Source organism: Castanea sativa, chromosome 5, assembly GCF_040712315.1.
Source record: "Castanea sativa cultivar Marrone di Chiusa Pesio chromosome 5, ASM4071231v1".
NCBI lineage: Eukaryota > Viridiplantae > Streptophyta > Magnoliopsida > Fagales > Fagaceae > Castanea > Castanea sativa.
The window spans coordinates 69,671,578-69,699,086 of record NC_134017.1 but is presented as its reverse complement, the minus strand read 5'-3'; the positions used below and the strand labels follow the sequence as shown (position 1 = coordinate 69,699,086).

Below are 27,509 nucleotides of genomic sequence, written 5' to 3'. Positions count from 1 at the left end.
CATTTAATAAAAGAGTACATTTATTTAAACTAGAAGAGAAAAAGCCCTTCCAATGGAAGGAACAGTAATATAATAAACACAATTCTTAAAGCTCTACCAAAATTACCAAGAAAATGAAATTATACAATACATCAATGATCCTGAAACCAAATCCAGAGTGAAATTTTTTTTTAAAAGGCTCCAGCCCCCAAGTATAATGAATTTCCACTCTGATCGTCATTTCACTTCCATTGATCCATTGGTTTAATGAGAAATAAAAACAAGAAGCTTTGGCATACAGATTGACCATTCATGCTTCCACCTGCAGAATATTTAAAAACAAAAAAAAATGGACACAATGCTTACCACCACCCACCCCCCCTCCCCCTACCTCTTTTGTTTTTTTTTCTTTTTTTCTTTTTTTCTTTTTTTCTTTTCCTTGTTTTTAGGTGAACAAAAACAATGCACTTAAGACGGTGAAGGAACCACAGGAATACCTGTCAATGGCAATAAAGAAAATATTCTATGTCCCTCTTGATGTTTTGACAGCAAAAATAAAAAGAATGCCAGAAAGGTAATATTGCAAGAGAATTTGTAACCTCTGCTGCAAAACGCAATGTTGCATGCTACAAGTACAACTATACATGTACAAGATTCTGGCATGAAGCCAAGATACTGTGACCTCCAATGCTACTGTAAAAATTAGTTAAGAGCATACCATTAACACGAACAAAATCACATTATGTTACAGATGACATAGAAGTCAATCTAGCTAAGTTAAATCCGCATACGTTTTCTTTGACTACCCTCTGCAGTAATTCCCTGCACACAACAATTAAAAGAATGAATACAAAACATTTGTTGAGCTTTAGATGTAAGATAACAAATGAAAATATTCACATAATTGCGTTGGTCTTGAGTAATATATTGCTCATTGATATATACATGAATGCATAACAAAGTCCTCAGACAAAATACTATGGCTTTAACCATAAAACAAAGACAGACTTTCAGAAGAAAGTATATAAGAAACTTTTTTTATTTTTTATTTTTTATTTTTGATAAATGTATATAAGCCAAAATTCTGAAAGAGTTGAACAAGAAATGCATACCCCTTCTTCTTGTCTAAAATCTTCAGAGGAAACCACACTAGATTCAGACCGGCACTTAGCATGCACTATTGGGCCTAACTGAGACCTATCCATGCCTACTGTCAAGCCATTGGGTGCATTTGAGTAAATAGCCCCCTTATACATCCATTCTTCTGCCTCATCACTGTAAAACTCTTCAAAAGGCTCTCCACATAATGCACATGCATTCTGATCTTCATCAGCAGGTACAGCCATTTCTTCATCATCCTTCTTTTCTACAACAGTCTCGGTAGGTAAAAACCCAGGAACTGCTTCAGCTCCTAATGCTTCTGCACCACTGAGCCACATACTCACACTTACAAACCACTTACGAGAAGGCTTCTGCTTTCGGTTTTTAGACATACGATTCTTAGTTACATGCCAATCCATATGACTACGGTGTTCTTCTTGGCATTTGAATCTAAGGCCACAGGTTGTGCATTGTCTGGGGAGATCAGCATATAGGGCATTTATTGCAGACTCATGACGCACCTTGAGAAGGTCCGCATTAAACTCAACTCCTACAGAATCCTATATATCAAATAACTTGGTTGAGAAACAATCAAACAATTGCATTCCAAGGAAAAGAAAACAAAAATCAAAATTGAGCATTTAAAGCATAAAGTGAAATATTAATGCATACCTGAGCCTGTTTGTTCAATGAGATCAAACCCTGAGCCATGAGAGAATCAAACAATCCAGGAAATGCACTGCTAGGCTGTTGACTAGAAACACCAGGAACAGCATTTTGTGTGAGAGGCATCATTTGTGATGGCACAGGAGGAGGGCCGGGAGGTAGAGGTGGCAATGAGCCCCCCTGTAAATGTAAAGGCCTGTTTAGGATATTCAACTGTACACCAGGTACAGGATTTGATGGACCTGTACTAACAGTGGCACCATGCCCTCGTGAATTATATCCATGATTCAAAGGGGCTGCCAGAAAATGAGGTGGCAACACAGCTGCTGCAGATTGATGCACCTCGTGAGATGGAAGAAATTGTGGCTGTAAAGGAGTGACTTGTGCCTGGCTTAGAGGAATTAGTCCTGCATGCTGACTAGGCAATTGTTGCAGCTTTGAAGAACTCAGCTCCTTGTTTCCAAAACCATCCATCTGCTGCTCAGGGATATAAAAAGACCCATTTGGACCTAGATTATTGACAGTATTGCTAGCATTTATTGACTGGAATTGGCTCCTCATATGTTTCTGCTGCATAAAATTAGGTAGCAGATGCGGTGGGTGAGAGTTATGCACATTTAGGGGAGGTCTTACCCCCATATATGAGGGTACAACACCAGGCCGAGGCTCAACACCAAACGAGTCAAGACTAGGACCAATTCTTGATGTAATTGTAGGGGGTCTGCTTATTTGTGGGTCAGCATCTGGAAGCTTATCTATAAGAGGAGTCATTTTTTCACAATCTGATGGAGATGTACCACTTGCCAATAAGGGCATATGGAAATTCCTCTCTCTTCCTTTGGCGAGATGGGGAGGCATATTCCAAGCCTCCTGAGGATAGCGAGAATCCCGATTCTGATTTCTCTCAGTTCGGAATCCAGATATCTTCCGCGTTGATCCACGACCAAACTGCAGTCAAAATAGCAGAAATTCAAATGTAAGGTTGGAAGTTCATTTTCTCTAATCATATTATCAATTCCCGGAACATATTAATAGTTTCAGGGATGTTGGCTTTTTGGAGACAAGTCAAAAAAAAAATTGTGATAAAAAACATCAAATGATGTCAAAAAGCACAAATGGTCTATTTGGATACCGCTTATTGCTGAAAACCTATGAAGCACGGGTGTATTTCCGAGTGCGGGTGCGAGTGCGGGTGCAGGTGCGGCAGAGTGCAGCGATTAAAAAATTTCTAAAAAAATTTTTATTTATATTTTTAATATATTGCGAAGCATACTTTTTTCACATTATATAAACATATACCAAATTTAAGGAAGTAAATAACTAAATATTTTGTTGTATCGTTTTAAGGTGTTTCGGAGTTCCTAAAATATATATATATTCTTATACAACATAAAATTATCAATTAAAGGAAGTAAACAACTAAATATCAAACAATACAAACTATTTTAGTCTTAAATCTTAACATAAAAAAATGTATTACTTTTTTTTAGTTAAATAATAATACAAGCTAATGAAATAAATATTAAAAATGCTTAATTAACTGAGTTTAGTTTTTTTTTTTTTAATATCAAAATAAAGTTAAACAACTAAATATTAACTTGCTTAAGCCCATAAATTTTTATTATTTCTTTTTTCTTTCTTATTTATTTATTCATTTTTCCCCTTAATTACCCACTACATTAATTATTGAGTTTATGTGAAACATTAGCTATCTACCTTGTGTGCAAAGTGCAATACACATCCTAATAAAATAATTAAACAAATAGATAAAATCTCTTGATCTATCAGATGGTAGAATAAAAAAGTAAAAATTTGTTTAAATATCTCCCCCATTTATTACCCTACCTACCCCCACAACCCATTCTACAGACTTCTGCTTCTCTCTTAACTCTTTCAAGTTCAAAATCCTCTTGAAGAAGAACAATTCCTTCTGCTCCTGCTCATTGCCTCATTCTTGATTCCGAAAGCAGATAAGTATGTATTTAACTTGTTTTCTCTTTCGTTTTCTCCCTGTCTCACACACAAGCAATCTCTCACATCACCCCATACCTCAAAACATCCCCCCTCCTTTTTTTTTTTCAATTTCAGCCTGAATCGGCCGGTTCGGCACCGGTATCGGTGTGTTTTGGCAGTTTCTCCTGATATAGCGCAAATTGGCCTGAGCCTGAGCCGAGTTGGGAAAAAAAAAAAAAAAACTGGGCTCGGCACCGACGCGTAGGCAGCCGCATCGCTTGTGCATCACCGCGTCAGACGCAGGTGTAGCGGCCATTTTGCCTCGTCCATGCATCCCAGCTGAAAACTGAAAATACTGTAGCAAAATATATTTTTAAATGCGTGTGAATAGTGCTATGGGACCTAGTTGTAAAGTTGTTTTTTTGAAAAAAGTAGTTTGCGGGACCCGTGAACAGTGCACGGGACCCACTAAAAAAAACACCGCGGGGAAGCAAAACACGCTTCCCAAACAGAGGCTAAATAGGGTATTATAACTTTCTACCATGACTTTACTAGTGGCTAAAGGTTGGGGAAATCAGCGGTTTCTGCTTTGTGAAGGAGCAAGAGGGCACATTTTGAGTTCTAAATTTAGCAACAAGAAGGTTTTCATAACTGGTTCTCAATGGCAGTTGTCTTGTGTGAAAGGAAATTAGAGGCTCTTTTTGACATTTTGGGTATTGTATTTTGATGAAGAATAACATAAGGATTATCAAACGCAGAGTGTTTCAGCTAAGGAAGAATAATTAAAAATTTACAGTTGCAGTTTAAAGTAATGAGGCTGAAGGAGTGGAATTATAGAAGATGGAGAGAAGGAAACTAGTTTGACTGGGACCACAAATTTAAAAATTATTGGGGTTGGAAACCTTCACTCGTAAAACTCAAACTAGTGCATAGTGGACACACAAGGCATAATAACCAAAAACATAAAATCATGAACCCTACTATAGCCAATGCCCAAAAGTTCCAGATATTAGCAAGATGTATTACCCATCCCCTCCCTCTCTTTCTCTTAATATAATACATTTTTTTAAAAGTCTTAATGAAATAACATTAACTGCTAAAGTTCAACAGGAAAAAAAAAAAAAAAAAAGATAAAATGTGATGAACAGCATATTAAGTTAAAGGAACTTAAGAATATGTCTTGATCTTATGGTATTTAATCTTGTTAATATTTGCATCACACCAATCCCCTCTATATAATATGCACGGTTGGATTCTAATTACTAAAAAGGAAAAAATAAGGGTATTCACCCTCAATTCAAGACCCCTAAATATGTTTGTAAAGAGCTGAAAAGACAGTGTTGCGATAGAGGAACCACAATACTCTTAAGGAACGCTCTAATCACATGATAGCAAAGGAAAAAGATATGGTAGGAAGTGAAAATTAACTAACAAAAATCACACCACTCAGCATAACTGTGGATTATGTTGCAAGAAGAATATCACTCAAATTCAAGATTAACTAACTAAGCTGCCTAAAAATCAAGAACGGCACAGCAAACAAGTGGAGGAAGCATACACTTGATAAGGAGACTGGATCTTCAGCATTTATAGAAGAATCATCAACTGCAGGAAGCTGAGCCTGACTCGACCAACTGCTCCTATTATCAGGCTCCAAAGGGGAAGCACTCTGCACTCCAAAGCCTGGCCTTGTTCTAAAGCTCCCAAAAGGTGGAACAGCTGATGACAAGAAATCATTACTTGTACCACGGTCTCCTAAATTGGGGCTCATATCGTCCCAATTAAACTCTTCCTCTTCAGTATTCTGCCATGATGCTGGAGTGACCTTACTGTCTATATCATTTTTGTCCAGGCGTTGAACCTGCAGAGGCTTATTGTTATAAGATCTCTTCCCTGTGTCATTTCCATACGCATCAATTAAAGCTCTCGGTCTTTGGTGCTCATGTCCATTACCAAAGTGGTATACTGCAGTAGTTTTCTGATTATTATCAGAATAGTGTTTTCTCTGCCAGCCACTTGTTTCATCATCTCTACCAATTACTCTACCAAGTCCATACTCAAATGGATGAGATGGAGAGGCCCTATCAACAAACCTTCTAGGAGAATTTTCTGCAGCAAATTCATCACCTGCCAATGATAAAGACCTATCAGGCCCAGTCCTTGAAGGCGAAGAGGGTCTTGCAAGTCTGGCAGTTGAAGGTGGATGCGCCTTATTAGCCCCAAAGGCAAAAGGTGTATGACCTGCATCTCCAGTTGAGATCAATCTCTGGGCTCCAACCTGTGAGGATACAACCTCTGCATGACCAGGATCAAACTCGCCATATGGAATGGCAGGTTTTTGACCATACATTTTTATAGCTGAAGTTCCTCTAGGATGCTGAATATTCTGCAAGGGTTACAAACAAATTACAAATTTTAAATTCCAAAGCTGTCCATTTCATGCACAACTGAGCAACAACAGAAAGTAACACAGTTTGTCTTGGCAGGTTTCTAAATTCAGTTACAATCAGATGATGAAACAAAAACATCGAAATTGACTTATATAAAGGACAAAAAAAAGTAGCACAGCAGATTTCTCCCTTCATTTATGAAATAAATGAAAAAATAAAAACAGGAAAATAAAAGCTGTAGACCAAAAGAATGCACACAAGCAGAACAAGTGCACAAAAATAAAAAATTAGATTTAATTAATATATGGAACCAAGATAGTTGAAAATATTGATAGGAGATCAGAATTCAGAATCCCATTCCCCCCAAAACAATTCTAAGTTAACCATCATTTTGAGCTCATTATAGCACTTTTTTTCCATATCCTCTAGCCTATGATATGTGTGTCATTGTTTCGCAATATATCACAAACACAAACAATGCACATTTGGCACAAGCCAGATAATTTTTTTATAAGTAGGCACAAGCCAGATAATGAAATGGTCCCAAGTGATTTGGGTACGGTAACTCATGAGTTCCTACCAGTTCTGTATGAATTCTAGTTTTTTCTTCCTTTTTTTTTTTTTTGTTGCTATCTCCAGTGTTCAGAGCTCTTCGAGCACTTGACTATTCTCCTGGGTGTTTGTAGTCCCCCCGCCCCACTCACATCAAGGAATTACAAGGAGGAATCCCTGGGCTGGACCCCAAATGATGGCTAGGGCCTAGGAGTTATAAACGCTGTATGAATTCTAGTGTTGTTTACATCGAAATATTAATTGGCATTTGGTGCCTATAGAAATCTCCGCAACGAATTTGGGAAGGCACCTGTAGGCCTTGACTAAATCACACATGTTTACTCCACAATTCTTAGGCATCACTCATTTGGCCATCTAATCAAGTAATTTTATTTCTTTTCCACACCATAGTATAGAAAACACAAGAAAATTTCTCTTACAAAACTTGTTATGATGTAGGACCTTTAGGAATTCATCACTAAATTAGGTTCTTGAATAGATTTTGATGTGAAAGGATTTAGGTAGTGTTAGGTAATAAAAGATTGGATATTGAATGAGTTTGGTGTTAAAACAGTTAATAGATCCAGAAAGAAAGAGAAATAAACCCTAAGACATCAGACCTACGTTTCCAAAGCAATCACATGAAAGAAGAAGATGGCATTCACGCCCTCAAAGCTTAAAATAAGCTGCTGGAATTTTAATAAATTCAGTAATTCACCCTCTTTGAATGTAATTGATTACAATAAAGCCTTTACATAGGCTATTGCTAAGCCCTCAAATATCATATCAGCAATTATAAAATACGATCTAAGAAGAAAATATTTCCACATCTAATCACAATGGTCAGCCACACCTCCTACAAAATATCCAAATATCTGAGCTGCAGAACTTTATAATGAATGAAGACATAGATGTCGGTATATTCCAAATTCTGGTGAAATATATAGATTGCTACTAGTCCAGCAACATCTTGACTAGAAGATGCAACACTGCATTTACTACAGATATCCCACTGCAAGAATTTAGAATAAAACATCTTGACAAGTAACCAGAATTTCAACTACTGCACTACATAAAGGCAGCAGTCCAACCCGTGTCTTTTGAGAGAGAAAGAGAGAGCTTACAGTATCCAGAGTTGAATGTTCCAACTGACGCAGGTACTTTGGGTTAACATGAATGCCATGTGTTGGTCGTGGAGATTCAGAAGCCCTCATGGTAGCCAAGACAGATGATTGATTATTTACTGAAGGATTAAATTGCAGTTGTGCCTCAATCTTATTAAGGACGGAAGGTGGAAATACTGCTGACCAGGTGCCAAAGAGATGTCGCATAGAATTATACTGATTTGGGTGAACTTGCCTGTATGCCTCACAGAAAACCTTGGAAAAAATTAAATAAGAATATTGTCAAAATCATGTGACAAGAAAACTAGGGACTTAAAATATATATGTGCAAATGATTATGCAAAACTCACCTCAGGCAGACGGGGAGAGAAATGCCTTACGTAATCACGGCCAATATTCTTCACAATACTGTCTAAAAGATATAGTGAAGGAAGTTTTTGCTCGACTGGGACCTGCAGAAGACATATAAGGGATGACATTAGAATATCAAACAACAAACAACAGTTCCCCAATTTCCCAAAAAAGTAGCTCCACCAAAATAAAAATTACCAATAAAGGTAGAAATTTGAAGAATGCACTTTAGGGGTAAAATATAAGGGGCTCTCAAGACATACAAATACTAATGAATTTGCACAAACTCAGGCACTACAAAGGAAAACATGGGGAAAAAACCCAGATAGAGGAAAACTTGGAAGGCTTTAGGTTTTTTTTTCAAAATAAACCGCACCAGTCTATAGTTTACTAAATTACATGATTACATATCATGTGAAAAATTAAACTCGAGGGTAATGGACCATCACATAGGGCACTAACTATAAATCCTGTTAATCTAGAAGCACTACAAGCACCATTCTAACTTCTGTTAGCAAGGTTCACGGAATCATTCCAGTTAAACTAAACCCAAATCATCCATCACATAGAAAAACTACAATCTCTCTGCCTTTATCATCCACAGACCTCCCTGTTGTTCTCGAAAACTTTTTGATAATTTGATAGCTAGGGGAGAGGGGATTTGAACCCTAGACTTCTCCGTTGAAAACAACAAAAAGTGCTATTAAGCTACAAAGCTCTTGGCCCTTGGCCCTATTCTCGAAAATTATTCAACTTGTAACCAAATCCTCATAGGTTGCATCCTAAAATTCTACAACAATATTAGCACCATTTCCTAACAATCCGTAACCATTGCAGTTAGACTAGGAATATCAATTCAGATGGATTAGACACCCATCTTAAACTTCATTGAAATTTTGAATCTTTTACCTTTGCCTAAACCAAACAGCACACAAAGAATAAAAACAAAGGAGACTAAGAAAAGTACCAAATTCTAATCTTTACACTTTGAAGAACTCCAAAAACTTCGAAATTACACAACACTAAGCCGAGTACAAATGAAATACACACCGGAAAAAAAAAAAAACCCTAAAACCCCATAACCGATACAAAACTCAGCGAAACCCCCCCCTAATTATTGGTTAATCTTTCTCACTCCTCTCCCAAAATTCTACAAACACCGAAACGAACCTCGATAATCCGAGCGCAAATCGCATCGGCGATACCTTTCCCGTGCTCCTTCTGCTCGCCGGCGATTATCGTGAGATCCGTAATAACGGGCTTCGAATTGAAAGTCAGCTCCCCCAAAAACATCTCGTAGAGCTCCACAATTTCCTCGGAACTCGGCGGCGGAACGACGAAGCTCTCGTCGATTTCATCGTCGTCTTCGTCGTCGACGCCGCCCCCTCCTCCTCCGGCCGAAGCCCTGAGTTCGTCGTCCCGCTGCTTCAGCAGCGCCCTGAACCGCTCGAGAATCGGCGGCGGAGGAGGCTTCTGCGCCCCAAGGTCGGTAGTAGAGGCCGCAGTGGTGGCCCTAGGGTTAACGGAGGAGAGCTTTTCGGAGTCCATGGCAAAAAAGAAGGGATAAAAATCTCGGTAGTAGAATTAGAATTTAGGGTTAGGGTTTTGCGATTGTTGTGATGTTGTTGTTGTTGTTGTTGTTGTCCCACCACTGAAGGGTGAGAATCGAAGAATTAGGGTTCTTAGTTCCCACCATAGATTGAAGAAATTTAAAACAAACAAGTTATAGAGCGAGAAAGTGAGAGAAAAGGAAAGAGTAAATTCATTAATTGGTGAATTTCTCGTGAGGATTTTTAATTTTTTTTTCGATTTTTGAATTTGTTTTTTTTTTTTAAGCAAAGAGAGAAACAAATAATAATTGTAATAAAATGCGGAGAAGAGAGAGTGTAAAGTGTGTACCTTTGGGATTTGTGGCTGATTTGCCAAATCAGGAGTTTTTTAACGGTCAGGATTTGATGGCCCACGGAATCCCCTAGATAAAAAGAGAGAGAGAGAGAGAGTCTCAGTTTTTTTTTTTTTTTGGCTTACAAAATGTAGAAAGTGTGAGATTCAAACAAATGATTTTAAGCTGTAAAATTAATAGCTCTGCTTAAGGTTATATATATAGCCATTACCCACAAATATCTCACTATTATTTGGGTCTCCTACTATTCAGCACAAAAATAAATATATATATTTGAATTCCCTCTCCTACTCCTATTAGGAATTCGACCCACTAACCGGTTGACATTTTTTGATTTTTTTCAAATTTTTTCATCTTTTTTAAAAAATATTTTAAAAAAAGTCTCCTAATATAAAATTGGCTAAAATAAAAATTATATCCTCTATGTTTTGCTGAAATTCATTTAAGTTCTTTAATTTTATTCTGTTCATTTTTTTTATTAGTTAATTGCATACTTAACAGCAATTATTTTAACGAAATTGGACAAAAGTCCTAAAATGAATATTCTGTTTGGTTTTGTTTTTTTCTCAAGTTGCATAATTTAACATCATATCATATTATATTATATACTATATAATAAAAGTTAGAGCTTAGAAGCCATAATTATTATTTTTTTGTTAGAATATATTTCCTCAATTAAGGGATAATATTTAACAATTTTAATTTAGGTAAAACTTTGTCATTTAAATTTCAACAAATATAAATTATATTCAAACTAAAAGATTATTATCAAAATTTCTAAACTTAAATCTCACACAACAACTCATGTTTTCTTTCTAACGAAAACCTCCATTTTTTGACTAAGGGATAGATTTAACAATAATTTAAAACAAATTTAAATTTTATTCAAACTAAAAGCCTATTATCAAAAATTGCTAAACTTAAATCCCGCGCAACCCATGTTTTTTTTTTTTTTCAAAAAGTTGCATTATTTAACAATAATTTAAAACAAATTTAAATTCTATTCAAGCTAAAAGTCTATTATAAAATTTTTTTAACTTAAATATCACACAATCCACATTTTTTTTTTCCTCAAGTTGCATCTTATTAAATTAGTATTTTATAAGGATATTAAGCTACAAAACTCTTGACTAAGGAATACAATTTAACAACAATTTAATTTAGACAAAATTTTATCATCTAAGTTTTAGAAATTTAAATTCTACTCCAATTAAAAATCTATTATCAAAATTTTTAAAACTTATATATATTCAGCCATGATTTTTCAATACAATCTCTCTCAATCTATAAGTCATCTCTATAATTAAAATCTCACACAATACACCCAATGTTTTTGTATTTATTTTTTTCAAAATACAACTTACGCTTATGTTTTAGAGGGGGTTTGGATACAGTTGCGTTTCCACGTTTTGCGTTTTACGTTTTGGTTTTTTTTTTTTTTTTTTTTGATTCTGCTGCAGAGGGGACATGCGGGCACTGTGCGGCACTGTGCGCATACTGTGCGGCACTGTGCGCGCACTGTTCATGTACTTTTTTATCAATTTTTTATTAAAAATGGGTCTCGCATCACTATTCACACATTTAAAAATTATTTTGCTACAGTGTTTTCAGTTTTCAGTTTTCAGCAATAAGTTCTATCCAAACGGACCCTTAATCTAATAAATTCATCTTACCTTTTTTTTAAATATAAGTAAGATGAATTTTATATATAAATAAAAATCTAATTACTTATTGTTCTTTACTTCTGAATTTGCATGTAGGATATTATGCCAAAGAAAGTTTACTATAAAGAAGTAAAATAATGGACACCCATTTAAATTCTCGGTTCTCTTATGTAAGTATTATATTTATAGACACACACACACACACACACACACACATATATATATATATATATTCTCAATTTTTAAACTCTTTTGTGTATGTTTTGATTTTTGGTTTTTGTTATTGTATTTAATTTGTGAGTGTATTGATTTTTTCAATTAGATTTTCACTAGGGAAAAAATCAGTATTAAGAAACTATTTTGTTTATTATTGTTTGTGCTGATTAGGGCATAAATTAAACATAACTTAAATAGGAATTAACAAACTCATTACATATCTTATATTAAGAAATTAACACAAAGCACAAATAAAATATAAAAATATAAAAATAGATAAACACTGATAAAGTCTAAACTTTAAACAATCAGAAATTAAAGTAATTTTTTATTAAAATTATTTAATTATTTAATAATTTGTTATTACTATTTATTTAATAATTAGTTCTAATTATTTAAAAATATTTGAGCTAACATATGCATCTTCATCAAGTCATGCATCACACGAGAATATTAAAAGCAAAGTAAAATAGAATTCAAAATAGTTTTTAATTGTTATCTAGTTTTGTGTCACACATCCAATTTAATTTTAATATTAATTTTAGTGTTAAGTGACTCATTCACAATAATCAACATGAAAGCGAAGATCACTACTTCACTCATTAAAATAAGATCACCTCATCATCACTATTGTTGAATATTTTATGTTTTTTTATTTTTAAAAAATAACATATCAATAGTGATGGTGAATATTTTATTTGTGTAAGCATAGATTACAACCTAGTTATTATTTAAGAATAATATTAAGCCATTTTTATAAGGATTAATGGATGCAATCAAGAGCTCAAAGATTTTTTTTTTTTTTTTTGAGAATCAAAATTTTTTTTTTTAATTAGTGGAAGTTAAAAGACTTTTTTTTTTTTTTTTGAGAATGAAGTTAAAAGACTATTAAACTTTGATTTAAGATTTTTTCCTTCCCTTTTATATATATATATATAGTCAACTTGTACAAGATTTCATTGATTAGGACAAACGTCCATAGATCTTACATTATTTAAAATTTGAAACTCATTAATGGGTGGGGTATCCTCAACCCAGATTACACAGTTAGAGACTTGTTTAGCATTTCTAGCCATCAAGTGTGCAGCTGAATTACATAACCTACGAACATGGCTCGATTTCCATATGGAGAAGACATGTGTCCATCGTCTTGCTTCCTTGATCACCTTCTAGATAGAGCTCGCGGGGGGAAGGGGGGGTTGGGCATCTCCCTCGTTAATGATATGCTTGAGTCCAAGGTCTTTGCCAACATGATTCATTCCTCTACCGTCTTCGCTTCTACTTCTAGTGCTCCTTAAGGCAATTTGAGCTTTTTGCTCATTGCTCCCATGATTTGGCCTCTCTCATTTTTGATAAACACTCTAATTCGACAACAATTGTGCTCTTTAAACACCGCTCCTTCCACATTTACCTTGGACCATCCATGACTAGGTGGGCTCGGGAAAGGGGGGGATATATTGACGGAACTCCTCAGCCAGGATTTCAGCTGCTCTCACAATAGTCTTTGTTTGTTTACACCTTCCTTCATGCTTAAATGAGTTCTTGTTCTTCCAAAGGCACCAAACTGTGGTGACGAAGATTTTTCAGTCAATATCTCTTTGGTCTTCCCTTAGCTTCCATAAAACATCTATAAAGTCACGTTGAGGGTTATTTGGGTTGGGATGGGTGAGGCTTGATTCTCTTCAGACCTTTGCTACAAATTTACAATCCCAAAGGATATGCCTAGCTGATTCGCTTTTTCCACACATCAAACACTTATCCTCCGTAATTACCTTCTTGCTCTTATGGCAGTAATTCGTTGGGAGATTATTTCTGCAAGCTCTCCACATAAAGTGTCTAAATTTATTTGGACAATTTAGGCTCCATACTAACTTCTAAAGTGCCTTCATCTTCGAGCTATTTGAAACACCCCTATCTGTTTTGTGCTTGCTATCTTTTAACCAGTTGCAAGCAACTTGGTACACACTTCTCACCATGAAATTCCCATTTTGAGTCCATGCCCAGATCAGTGAGTCATTGGAGAGATTGGGGCTAATAGGAATGTATAGGATCACATCAGCTTCATGTGAGAGAAAGGTCCTCACTAGGTCGATATCCCACATGCCTTTTTTAGGATCCAATAGACTCGATACTTCTTCACAGTTTGTGTCTTGGGGCCTTAGACTTATAACCTTGAAAGATTCCAAGATTGGGATCCATCGGTCTTTCCAGATGTTTACACTCCTTCCATTCTCAATATTTCACCAAGAATCTTTTTCAATGACTCCCTTTGCTGCCATTAAGCTCCTTCATGCGAAAGAAGGTTTATGTCCTAGTTATGCTTCCATAAAGGTATTCTTTGTAAAGTATTTTGCTTTGAATACTTTGTGGACAAGTGAGTTTGGGTTTTGATGGATCCACCAACCCAGTTTTGCTAGGAAAGCTAAGTTAAATGCTTTAAGGTCCTTAAACCCCATCCCCCCATTAGCTTTTGAGGTGTAAAGTTTTTCTTATGATACCCAAGCTATCTTCCTTTCTTTGTCCCTCTACCCCCACCGAAAATTGCTCACCATGGAGTTTAATTCTTTGCAAAGAGTGTTTGGGAGGTTGAGGCAGCTTATATTGTATATGGGGGTGGCTTGAGCCACCATCTTAATGAGAATTTCCCGTCCTGTCATGGACAGCAGCTTCCTCTTCCACCCTACAATTTTACAACCCACCTAATCTTTAATCCGATTAAATGCCTTCATTTTCCCTTTCCCCACCAGAGGGGGTAACCCCAAGTACTTCTCATATTGTTGAATTATTTAAGCCCTAAAGATTTCTTTCACTTCTTCTTGAACCTCCCTCTTTGTGTTTTTGCTAAAAAAAAGAGAATTTTTCTCTTTATTCAGCTTCTGGCCTGAGTCCTTTTTGTAATCTTCTAAAACTTTGATCACCCTGGATCCCTCCTCAGCTATAGTTCTACATAAGAATTATGCTATCGTCTGCAAACAATAGGTGGGATATTTGGGTGCTCTTCTACACCTGAGACTCCCCTAATCCTTCCATCATTCTTTTCCTTCCTTAGCATAACTAATAGACCTTTTGCACATAGGAGGAAAAAGTTTGGGGAGATAGGGTCCCCTTGCCTAATCCCTTTTGAGGGGATTATTCAGCCTCTAGGTTCCCCATTGATAAGGACAGAGTAAGAGACCACTTTCATACACGTCATCATCAAGGATATCCATTTCTCATAAAAGCCCATTTTAAGCATCATCACCTTCAAGTATGTCTACTCTACTCTATCATATATCTTGCTCATGTCAAGTTTTATGGCCATCAATCCCTTTTTCCCCTTTCTCCTTTGATTAATGCAAAACATAATTTAGAAGGCTACCTGGACATTGCCTGAAATTTGTCTTCCAAAAAAAAGTACTTTGAGATTTGTTAATTACTTTTGGGAGGATCTTCTTTAACTTGTTTGCAATCACTTTTGAAATAATTTTGTAAATCATATTACATAAGCTAATGGACCTAAATTTAGTGATCTTTTGGGGGCATTTTACTTTTGGAATCAAACAGATATATGTGTCATTTAGACCACTAGGCATGACTCCAAAAGTAAGAGACTGAAGAACACAATTAACTACACTAGGACCAACAACATCCCAATACTTTTGATAAAGATGGGAGATATATTGTCTGGTTTGGGGGATTTTGTGGGGTGCATTTATTTGAGGGCATTCCAAACCTCTTCTTCCTTGAAGTTCCTAAGGAGCTTGTTATTCATTTTTGTAGAGACCCAAGTGCTCATTGTTTCCAAACTAGCCTCAAAATTTTACTGGATCAATACTGAAGATGGTTGAGAAATACTTTAAGATAACACTCTCCACTTCCTCTTGCTTCTCCTACCAAACACCTTTTGAATCCCATAACCCCTTGATTTTGTTTTTCTTGTGTCTTTGATTGACCGTCGCAGGAAAAAACTTTGTGTTTCGATTGCCACATTTAATCCACAAAGCACATGATTTTCTGGTTTCACATCATCTCCTTCCTAATAAAGCACTTCATAGATTTTCCTTTTTAGAGCTTGGATCTCCTTAGCTATTTTGTGGAGCAAGTTCAGAGATTCCAGTTGTTGTAGTTGGTTTTACTTTTGTTTTAGGGCTTTGTTCACGTTTTCAAATAACCTTCGATTCCAATTCTGGAGATGAATTTGGTAACTTTTTAATCCATCTTGTATCTGAAACTTTGGGTTTCCATTTAAAGGATCCCAAGTTATTTCAATCACTTCCTTGCATCTTTCATCCCTAGTACACATTGCCTCAAAGAAGAACCTTTTCTTCACAGGTTTTGATGGCATACTTTTCCTTAGGAAAATGGTCAATAGGCAATGGCCTAATGTTGACATCAATATGTGGTGGACCTAGGCTTTGAGGAAGAACTCCATCCATCTCTTACTAGCCACCATCCTATCCAGCCTGATGAGGGTTTGTTGGCCTCCAATCCGTCCATTGCACCAAGTGAGTGTTGCCGTTTAAAATATTAGATGGACACTGACAATGAAAAAAAGATAAAGGATTGAATTAGAGGGAATGTACTTGTCAAAAAAAATGTTAGAGGGAAAGTTGCTAAGTTAGCCACAAAAAAGAATATATGCATATCTATGAAAAGAAGAGTCAGTTGGAGTCTCAAACGTGTTAAAGCCTTATCTGCACTCAATGAGCCCCCTACTACTCATCTAGTCAATTGATAGGCTAAAGGGATCTTTACAAATTAGGGATTAAAGCACCCAAATATCAATTTCCAAGGATCTTAAGAATGAGAGAAGATGGAGTTGGTATAATTATAGATCCAATCCCTAGCTTAAAAATATCAAAATTATCATATTGAATCTATCGCATAAATTTTTATGATTTAACCATTAGAGTCTTCTCAGTAATCTTCTAAAAATTGTCTTTTGATAACGAGATGATTCATTTGTGCTCTGAATGAATAATGAAAATGATGATAATGAAATCCAAAAACAAAATATTTCCACACTAATTGCTTCCTAAAAAAAAAAAAAAATCCCACTACCCACATATTAACAAATTTATTATCTTTAAAAAAAAATTATAACTTTTTCTCAAAAACAAGTTATATAAAAAGGTGGGAAAAAAAAAAGTCAACTTAGAGGGCGTTTGGATAGCCCGTCCACATCCAAGTTGTGTGTTTCAGCGCTTTCAAATTTTTTTTTTTCAAGCCGTAGTTGTTGACTAATTCCTCATGAACAGTGCATCTGTGCACTGTTCATGGACCCACAAATTTCACTTTTCAGCAACTTTTTCATTAAAAATGGGTCCCACGGCACTATTCACACATTTAAAAATTATTTTGCTACAATATTTTCAGTTTTCAATTTTTAGCAATAAGTTCTATCCAAACGGACCCTTAAACCTCCTAGGTATTCCGCCCAAAAAAAAAACTTAAAACTCCTATGTGGTGTGGATAAGAACCGGATCACGCTGACTGTGGGCCCCAGTGGTGACACTTGGCTTTACTTCACTTTGTCTCTAAGTAGCTTCTAAAGTCCAAACAGAATCTACGACCGAACAGGAAAGTGAGGTGCTACGTCCACAATATTTTTACAACAATTTTACAACAAATCATAACTGGTTAGTTGTTATAGGTTCAAATTTGAATCTAACACTAAGATTACTTTTTTGTCCCAATAATAACAACCAGTAACAACTTGCCACTTAAGATTTGTTGTAAAAATGTTGTGGACATATTATTTCTCAACAGGAAAACCTAATACATAAATTAAGGAAAATACAAAAACTCAATGCCGGCAAACGAAGGAAGGAGTGGCTATTCCAGGTTAGTTATAAAGATTATGTTTGTTCATATTTTTTGTTTGTGTTTGAAATTTATGAAGTTAAACCCTTTGTTGGGATTTCTCTTGTTTATGTTGTTGTTGTCCTATTATGATGCATTTCCAATTAGCGTATGTGGGTGTGGCTTTGAGGTTAATTTTGATGGTCACTATTACAGTGTTTGTTTTAAGGAATGCCCAATTTTGGTATATTGAAAATGCAGAAAGGAAAACTAAAATAAGAATTTTATATATATAAAAAAAGTATTTAGCTTGAAATGTGACTCACAAACAGGCATTGAAATGTATTTTCTTTGTTTAAGGTGTTAAATTAGGTAAAATGTGTTTGAGCCTGAATTCTCGGAAACTCCCATATACACTACACCTTTGAATTTGACATTCTGTTTGGTTTCAAATTGAGGAATGAAAGAAAAGCTAGAATAGGGGAACTAGAGAGGTAAGGTAAAGACTTGACACTCACTAATTTGATGGGGCAAAAATTGGTAACCATGCAGTTTTTGTGAGAGTAAAGAGACAAGCACACTATATCTATATCTGTACTTTCCCATTTTAGGGGGGTCAGTCAGGTTAGTCAATGAATGCTTTGGCATTGGAATAAGACGATTATTTTATAGATATGAGATTAAAGTTTAGATGGCTTAGTTGTGAAGATGATTGAACTGCGGTGGACTTTTTGCTCTTAATTTAGAACCATTGTAGGTTCTTTTTCATGTGTATGTGAATATTTGTAAGCTGTCATTCTCCTATAGAAATTTATCGATTAGCTTTGTTTTTCCCCTTTCTTTATATATGGATCTAATGACACATTACGTACTCTAGGGAAATAATCAAACCATGTATCAAGGTTCACTGATAAAAGATTCCAAAACTCAGGAGCTCAGCGAGGAACATAGTATGAATAAGGGAAGGAATAAATTATGCAATTTACCTGACATAGTTCTTCAACACATACTATCCTTCCTTGGGACAAAAGATGCTGTCAGAACAAGTGTGTTATAAAAAAGATGGTTATATCTGTGGGTTTCAATGCCCAATCTCAACTTTATACAAGGGCCAAGCAAAATGAATGATCGGAATAGGAATTTGTTCATGAATCTTGTGGAAAGAGCACTAGTGCTTCGGAAGTCTTCAAATATACAAAAGTTCTCACTGTCTTGTGATGTGTTTTGTGATGCATGTTGCATTAATTCATGGGTGTTTTCTTCAGTAAGACATAAAGTTCAAGTGTTAGATCTTTGCCTTTTCTTAAATGAAGAATCATTTGTCTTGCCTCGTAGTCTATTTACTTGTGAATCAATCAAAGTGTTGAATTTACAGATGTGCTATAATCTCAGGCTTCCTTATTCTATCTTTTTTCCAAGTCTCAAGATCTTGACTCTTAAGCATATTATATTTCCTGATGACCAATCAACACAATGGCTCTTTTCTGGTTGCCCAGTCTTGGAGGAGTTAACTCTAGATGATTGCTATTGGGAGAATATCAATGCCATTAGTATTTCTGCTCCAATGCTTAAAAGCTTGGTCATATATGATCTCCTAGACAGTGAAAGTCGTCATCAAGTCATCATTTTTTGGGATGAGTCTGAAATCCTTTGTTTACGAAGGTAGATTAAAGAATGATTATTGTTTTTGTAATCCATCCTCATTGGTTGATGCTTGTATTAGTGTGGATGGAAGACAGATAGAAGTTGCTTATCATGCAAACAAGCTTATAAAAGAGCTTTCTAACGTGGAAAGTCTAGTACTGACACCTCAAAACAGTTGAGGTATTTTCCTTTTTGCTTACCAAATGAACTGATGCATCTATTGTATGTTTAGTTGTTGCTATTATTTGTTTGTTTCGATGAAAGGTTTATTTAATGTTTTTGAGATCTGATGCATAGTCTTAACCTGTTTCTAGGCCCTCGACTATAAAGAAGAATTCATTGCTCATCTACCCAAGTTTCATAACCTGGCCCATCTTGAATTTTACACTGGTTTTGTGGACATGGCTTCTGGAGCATTAATGAAAGTATTCCAAAACTCGCCGTGTCTTGCTTCTCTTGAATTGAACGGGGTAACTTATGTTATAACCACGCATTTGTTTTTATCTGAAAGCATTACTTGCAGGTATTTACAATTGCCACATGGCTAACATGTTTTCATTTGATGACCATTTAGGGGATTGAACTAACCAAGGAGGATTGGAAATTGGATCATGTGCCTCCATGCTTCTTAACACACCTTCAGACTATCAAAATTGGTGATTTTCTTGGAACTGAAGAAGAAGTACTTGTGGTGCGGACTTTGCTTCAGAATACAGCAGTCTTAGAAAGGATGGTTATATCTTGGTCTAAAGAATTCTCAGGGCAAGGTCAAAAGCAAAAGGCAGTTAATGATCATCTACTAACACTTCCAAAAGGGTCACTGAACTGTGTTATTTCTTTCTCTTGAGCAGTGAGCCTTATTTGGATTTTGGTTTCAGTCATTTCTGTGTCCATCTTGTTGGAACATGCAAAGGATATGGCTATTTTGTCTAGGTTTTCAGCTTTAGCCACAAAATTGCATTGAAGACCAAGTGCTTAACCATCTATTGTTCTTCAATTTTGGCTAATTTAATTAATAATTCTTTAGTTTTCATTCTCCTAACTCCACAATTACTGACAAATAATTTTTTCAGTACCATCATGACCAAAAGAAAAGAATGCACAAGTTTTGGAATAGTCCTTGAGCCTTTATTCAAACCCGGACTCTCTCTTAAGGGGAGGACCAGTGGTAAAAGGGGAGGAGCAGAGGTATCACACGAGCTAAGAGGTTCGATGGTTGGTAGCTAAGAGGTTTCATGGTTAGTCTTTGTCCTTTTTTCTTTGTTGCTAAAAAGGTTTGAAAGCATAGAATCCCTTGTAATTCAGTTATCAGCTCTCCCACTCGCCTGTTCATTGTGCGTTATAGCCTTCATGCAGTGTCACAGAGGACAATGCTCTCAAGTCTCAACGTATGAAATTGCTTGCCAAATTCTCTTTTGCCGGTTGTCCTTAAATGCAATGTACTGTCTTGCACTCTTGCTACATTTGATTTTAGCTATTTATCAAAATTTAAAGATCTAGGGGCATTCACATCAGACATTGTAAAATAGCTCAAGGGGTCAAATTTTGCCCAATCAACCTCAAAAAACACCCAAATCAACTTATGCACTTATTGTGCAAAATGTATTTTTGCTACAGTACCTGAGCAAATATACACAAACACGGTTAAGAAAAGTATATTTAAAGCATTGAGTTGTATGTACTATCCACTTGAAAAACGATATTTATGTTTTCTTGAAGAATGAAGGGTATGGTGTCTTGAGATTTTCGTTTCTTTTTTTTTAAGGTCTTTACAAAAAAAATTTAAAAACCAACCCTTCTCTTTTGTAAATTTCATTACCCTATAATAATAATAATAATAATAGCAAAATAAATATATTCAAAATTAGTTAAAACGGAATATGGAATATGAAAACAGAAATTAGTAAAATTATACTTAAATAAAAACTTCTGTCTTTGATAAAAACTGAAAACGTCTGTCTTTGATACAAGCTTTGAAAATAAACACTTTCTGAAGAGAAATTGATAGACACGTGTCATGATCACAGCAGACTGTGACACTGGACATAAGTCACGTCCTCACAAAATTAATACAAGTAAAATCACAATTGGACAAATAGTTATTATTATTTTTTAGAATTTCCTTTCTTTGTATTGTCAGCGATACCGATTTGGACATGTCAAACAAGTCATTGTACTGCCACAGTACAAGTCTAACACGTCTAACCATTTTTTTTACTTAAATTAAAGCACAAATTTTAACAAAAAATTAATTTCAAATTTACTTGTTTATGTATCATTGGATACGTACAATTCATGTTATAATATTTATTGATAGGCCAAAAATCTATTGACCCCTTGTGATGAATTAAGTTGATTAATTAGTCAAGTTATTAATTAATCAAGTTAACATGCAAAGCGCGTGGTAGTACAAACAAATCACCAATTAAACTAAGTATGCAGCGGAAAAACAAATGACACGGTGATTTGTTTACGAATGGGGGAAACTTACACGGCAAAAACTCCACTGGGTGATTTGAAGGTTACCACTCCCGAAACTCCACTATTATTACAGCAAGCGGTTACAAGTAAAGGAATCTCAAGTACCTTACCAACCTACAATTGAACGCTTACCCCAATACCCAATTGGACTTGTTATGTAGTGACAGTTTCTCCTTTCAATGCACGGCTCTCAAGTACGTGACTAACCAATTGCGCGGATCCCAGTATGCGACGTCAATCACCAACTAAAGAAGATTTGTTGGCTGCAAAGTTCTTCAATTCATCCACATGATGAAGATCAAGAAGATGCTTGGTTACAAAACCCAATGGTACAAAGACACAGCAACTTCTTCACAAGAGAGATGAACCAGGGCAAGAACTTTGTCTCAAGTTACAATTTGCATGAATAAGGATTTCTCAATGCTTGTGCAACTTGTCACACTTTGACGACCCTTAAAATAATCATTTTATACGTCTAGGGTTAGAAGAAAAGAAGGCCCAAAGACACATCCACGGATTAGAATCAAAACAGAACTAGGAATCTGTTTTTCTTAAATCTCGACAGCTACATGTGTCGAGATGCTGTCGAGCCTCAGAGCTAGACCAGCTTCTTAAAGCTCGATAGATGCAGCTGTCGAGTTTTAATGAAGAGCACTTCTAAACTTGTTTCTTGGACAGACTTACATGGCTTTAACACTTGATCTTGAAACCTTGTTTCTTGAAGCATTAACCTCATCCTAAATCTACCAAATTACAAGTAAAGTGCGTTTTGACAAAGGATTAGCCAATTACATAAATAATGAATGACATATGTTCTAAACAAGTAAAACACATATGTCCTAACATTTACATATGTATGACACAATTCACGAGCATATTCACTTAGCATTTAAGATACATTGCGGATTTAATTACAAAAGGGAGAGAACATTATGGATTTGAAGCATTTTTGCTTCCTCACAAACGTCAAAGTCTTTAGAGTCAGTGGCGGCTTTAAGAATTTTATCCAGAGGGTTCATTAAAAAATATAAGTTAAAACAAAATTTAATTAAAATAAAACTTGACTATATCGAGTTACCAACAAACACGCAAATGCATAAAGTTTTACAATTTCTTTCTACAAATTTTCATATTTTGAATCATTACAAACCCTCTGTATTTCCTAAAAATTAAATTATATAAAATTATATCATGTTTATACTATACATGCACACATTCGCACACATCACAATTCACACAAAAAAATTATTAAAGAAAATGTTCATAATCAATATTAAACACACTCACACATATAATAAAAATTTATAATAAAATAGACACTCGCAACTCACAAATATTCACTCTTTATTCTTAGAGTTGAAGATACCAAGATAGTCAGATAATTAACTGAGATGAGATGAGATTCATGAGAGAGAAAGATCTATATGATATGTGCTATTGATGGGCTGATCTGTGTTGTTTTAGTTTTGAATTGGGTTGGCCTGTGTTATTGTTTAGTTTTGAGTTGGACTTATTTTTTATTAGGGTGTGCGAAATTTAAGTCAGGGTGTTCAAAAATATTTTTTAAAGTAAACTAAGCTAACAAAAAAAAAAAATTTATATATAATATTTTTATTTTCAAGTCAAGGGGTTCATTTGAACCCCCTGAACAACACTTAATGCCGCCCCTATTTATAGTCCAAGACTCCAACTATTTCACGGAAGGTTTAACATCACCATCTATCTAGATCCAACTAATAAAGGTGGGACATATTTAACTTCATGTTGATTTGTCTATTATTATTATTATTTTTTGATTAATTGCTTGGAAATAGAATAAATATGTTTATCAGTTCATCATCTGTTTGCTTGATCACACTTAGGTTAGGCACACGCTAATTAGAAACATGGACTATGATGATATAGATTATGATAAAGGTTATAGCATGAGAGATATAGACAATAATCGGTATAATGATAATATGAATTATGAAACAGATTTTGATTTTGACAGTGATATAGATAATTACAATTATAATAATAGCACAAATAATTGGAATACATTAATAGGAGATAAAATAAACCGACAGATTGATAGACACAATAATATTTTGTTAGACATGATTAATAAAAAATTAGAATCTTTAGAAACTATTGAAAGATCCACTATACAGATTAAAGTAGAAAGAAAAAATGACAGTTTTTTGAACTTCCTAGAAAAAATGAAAGCTTTAAATTCAGACAAGAATTTGAACCTCATCATAGATCACCTTTAACAAAACCCATGACAGATAACTGGTTTAATAGGCAAAAGAATAATTCAACAAGTACCGATATATCAATGAATATGATAGATTTAAAGAATAGTAGAAAAGATAGCCTAATATATAATGATGACAATAGTTTAAAACATCCCAAATCAACTGACAGGCTTATATTTATAACATATAAAGACAAAGAAAAGAACTTAAAGATAGAAAAGAAAGAAAGCCTTATAGAAATAATACAAGAAGAAAGACAAAAAAGCAATAACATGAAAGATGGCCTACTTAAGGAAAGAACAACACGTATAGCAGGTAAAAGAATATTAAAGAAAGGTATAGTGAAAGAAACGATAGAAAAGATGGAAAGACAAGGCAATAGCACTATTAAGCTAACCAACTCAAAAGAAACTCTACGAAAGAAGGTAGATATAGGAAAAGGCATAGAAGAAAAAGAAAGACACATGACAAAGGAAGAGATAGAAAGTGATAGTTTAGTAAAAGTAGTCAACAAAGAAAAGAATAATAGTTTAAAGAAAAATGGGACAAGAGGGTACAGAAGTGGTGGGGCACTCGTGGGACAACCAAAAGCAGAAGTGTTACAAGGTAACGGTTAAGTATGACTTGGATGCAAGGGAGAGCAATGTGATGGGAAGGGCCGATGCTTCTATTGGGCCAATTAGAGAGACCAAAAGGAAACTGTCACCTTTTAAGGATAGTTGAGAAAGCCCAGCTACTTAATGCCATCCAAAATATTAGTAAAAAGCCTGTGGGACTGGCCCAGCCCCCTTCAAGCCCAAGTCTAAGCCCACACAAATCTGTTAAGGTGGAAAATGGTCCATTTCAGACCAAAGCACAATTAAACCCATACGGCATTCTTCAGTGAAGAGTAAAGGAGCCTTGGCTCGTCTTAGTGATTCACAATTACAACTTAAGAGCGCCGTTGGTAAAGAAAAAGCTCAGAATTCCTCTTCTGTTCAGACAACATATATCCCTGTTCAAGTTCTTACTTCTCATAAGCCGAGTGATGGAGAATCAAGCTCGAGAGCTACTTCGAAGTTTTAGTTCGGAACCTCCAATTGGGCAGAGGCGGGCTATGAATTTGGAGGGTGTAGTCGTGGAAATTCCGGAGGTAGTATTAGCCGAGATTCGAGCCAACCCAACCCACAACATGGGGTGGTTCAACACCAACACGAGGAGAGCATGGATGGTCAATTTTCTGTTGAAGGCGGTGAGTGTGAAGGAAGGTTGGTTACATTTGTCAGACCCAGCTTGGAGGAATATGAGGAACCCTTGGTGGGTATTTCTTGCGGATGCACCGACACCAACAAAGGAGTTGAAGCTAGTGTGGGAAAGGATGATCCAACGGATCGATTGGAAGCTGATGCCTCCTGTTGATGTTTGCCCCACCCCAAATCACATATTGCTGATGAATATTATAACGGGGAATTGTATGGGTGCGCGGAAGCCCTCCTTTCAGATGCATGTTAGAGAGTTGGTCTAGAGTCATGATCCAGCAATTCTTGCAGTGATGGAAACTAGAGTTGGAGGGGAAAGAGTAAGGGAGATAACTGACAAACTCCCCTTTGATGGAGCTATTCACACCGATACTATCAGGTATGCTGGTGGACTATGGCTTCTTTGGAATGCAAACAAGGTGGAGATCTCTTCCTTAGCCAACACTGAGCAGGAGATTCACATTGTGGTAAAGGTATAAAATTTGAATTCTAACTGGTTATTTACTGCTGTATATGCTAGTCTTAGGAGTGCCGAAAGGCAGATTTTATGGAATAATCTCATGAGAGTTGCGAAGCTTCAAAACATGCCTTGGGTGATAGCAACGATTTTAATGAGCCCCTCTTAGAGGAGGACAAATTTGGGGGGAGAACTATTAGTTTCAGCAGGTTTATTGTTCAAAGTGTGTTTAGATAAATGTAACATGATCGATATTGGGTTTTCTGGTCCTCGGTTCACCTGGTCCAACAGAAGAGAAGTGCAAACTTTAATTCAAGAGAGAATAGATAGGTTTTTTGTCAATAGTATTGGGGTTAGGAGTTGCCTGATGAGGAGAGGTGTGTGTGAAGATGCTTTATGTCTTATCTGTCAAGAAGCAGAGGAATCAATTTTACTTGCTCTTCGTGATTGCCCTTGGGCGAAATCAGTGTGGACCCATTTGGGAAGAGTGGAAGCAGACCAATTGTTTTGGAGCAGCGAGTTGCTGGCTTGGCTTAGCGGGAATGAAAATCAAAATATCATAACAGCCACTACGAACCCACCGTGGAAAATTTTGTTCCCTTTCGCTGTTTGGAACATTTGGAAGAGTAGGAACAATTTCGTCTTTCAAAGGAAAAGATTGAACCAGCAACTTCACATTGAAATACTAAACCAAGTTGTTGAATTCATGCATTGTATAGCCTCCCTTAGAATGATGACGCGAAGATTTGTTAAAAGGATTAGATGGGAAAAACCTCCTGCTGGGTGAATGAAGCTTAATACAGATGGCTCAGGGTTTGGCAGCTTAGGAGTGGTTGGTTGTGGGGGAGTGATAAGGGATGACTATGGAAATTGGATTTCAGGCTTCACTAAGTGCATAGGAATTACTAACAGTTTTATTGCTAAGTTGTGGGGTCTAAGGGAGGGTCTTATTATGTGTTGCAATCTTAACATAGCTTCTCTCATTGTTGAACTTGATGCTAAAGTTGTTGTGGATGCTTTTAGTAATACACAATATGTGAACAATGTTACATCTCCTATTTTGGATGACTGCAGGCTGCTTAGTTCCCGCTTCAGTCAGATTCAGTTTAAGCACTGCTATCGTGAAGGGAATCGAGTTGCAGACACTTTAGCTTTAATGAGTTACAACCAAGAAGCAGATTGTATTTCCTTTGTTAGTTCAACAGTGGACGTGCTTAACGCTTTTAAAGATGACTGTAATGGAGTCTATTTGAGCAGGATGTGTCCTGCCCCTTTTGTAATTTCTTAGTTTTTAATGAAATCGTCTTTCATCAAAAAAAAAAAAGAAAAAAGAAAAAAAAGAAATTGATGAAAGGCTAAAATCAATTGAGAGATCCATAATATATGCCCAAAATGATAGTTTGACAGAATTAACTAAAGATATAGAAATCTTAAAGGCACCTCTTTACATAAACAGAGAAAAAGACATAACAGTTTAGATATTACTAAGACATCAGATAATGAGAAAAATGACAGGAATATTAGAAATACTGTTTGTCATAAATGGAAAGAATATGGACATACTAAAAAACAATGCAATAGACATAATAAAATTATTAAGCAAATCAGTAAATTAGAATTTGAGAAAGACATAATAAATGAATTGATGGAAATATTTGACATCACAAAAAAGAGATAGACCACGCAAAGAAGAAAGAATTAAAATCAACCAACCCCTTAAAAGTCAATAATAGAAAAAGGAAACAACAAGACATAATAATGAAATTAAT

The 27,509-nt window shown here is 35.6% G+C and overlaps 1 protein-coding gene and 1 pseudogene across 2 annotated transcripts; one reads left to right on the top strand and one right to left on the bottom strand.

Moving 5' to 3' along the window:
• Positions 1 to 483: 483 nt before the first annotated feature.
• On the bottom strand, positions 484 to 10,150 carry LOC142636136 (polyadenylation and cleavage factor homolog 4). Of its 2 annotated transcripts, none has more exons than XM_075810229.1 (7): positions 10,016 to 10,150; positions 8,116 to 8,217; positions 7,766 to 8,020; positions 5,258 to 6,085; positions 1,753 to 2,694; positions 1,092 to 1,640; positions 484 to 801 (listed from the first exon to the last, which is right to left on the bottom strand). In XM_075810229.1, exons 3-7 carry the CDS (start codon positions 7,970 to 7,972, stop codon positions 757 to 759), a joined length of 2,571 nt encoding a protein of 856 aa, XP_075666344.1. In that variant the 5' UTR covers positions 7,973 to 8,020; positions 8,116 to 8,217; positions 10,016 to 10,150; the 3' UTR covers positions 484 to 756. The 2 variants fall into 2 exon arrangements, with proteins under 2 accessions (XP_075666344.1, XP_075666343.1); XM_075810228.1 differs by lacking the exon at positions 10,016 to 10,150 and adding an exon at positions 9,287 to 9,923.
• A 7,498-nt stretch (positions 10,151 to 17,648) lies between these two features.
• On the top strand, positions 17,649 to 20,830 carry LOC142636791 (F-box/FBD/LRR-repeat protein At5g56420-like; annotated as a pseudogene).
• The last annotated feature ends 6,679 nt before the right edge of the window (positions 20,831 to 27,509 follow it).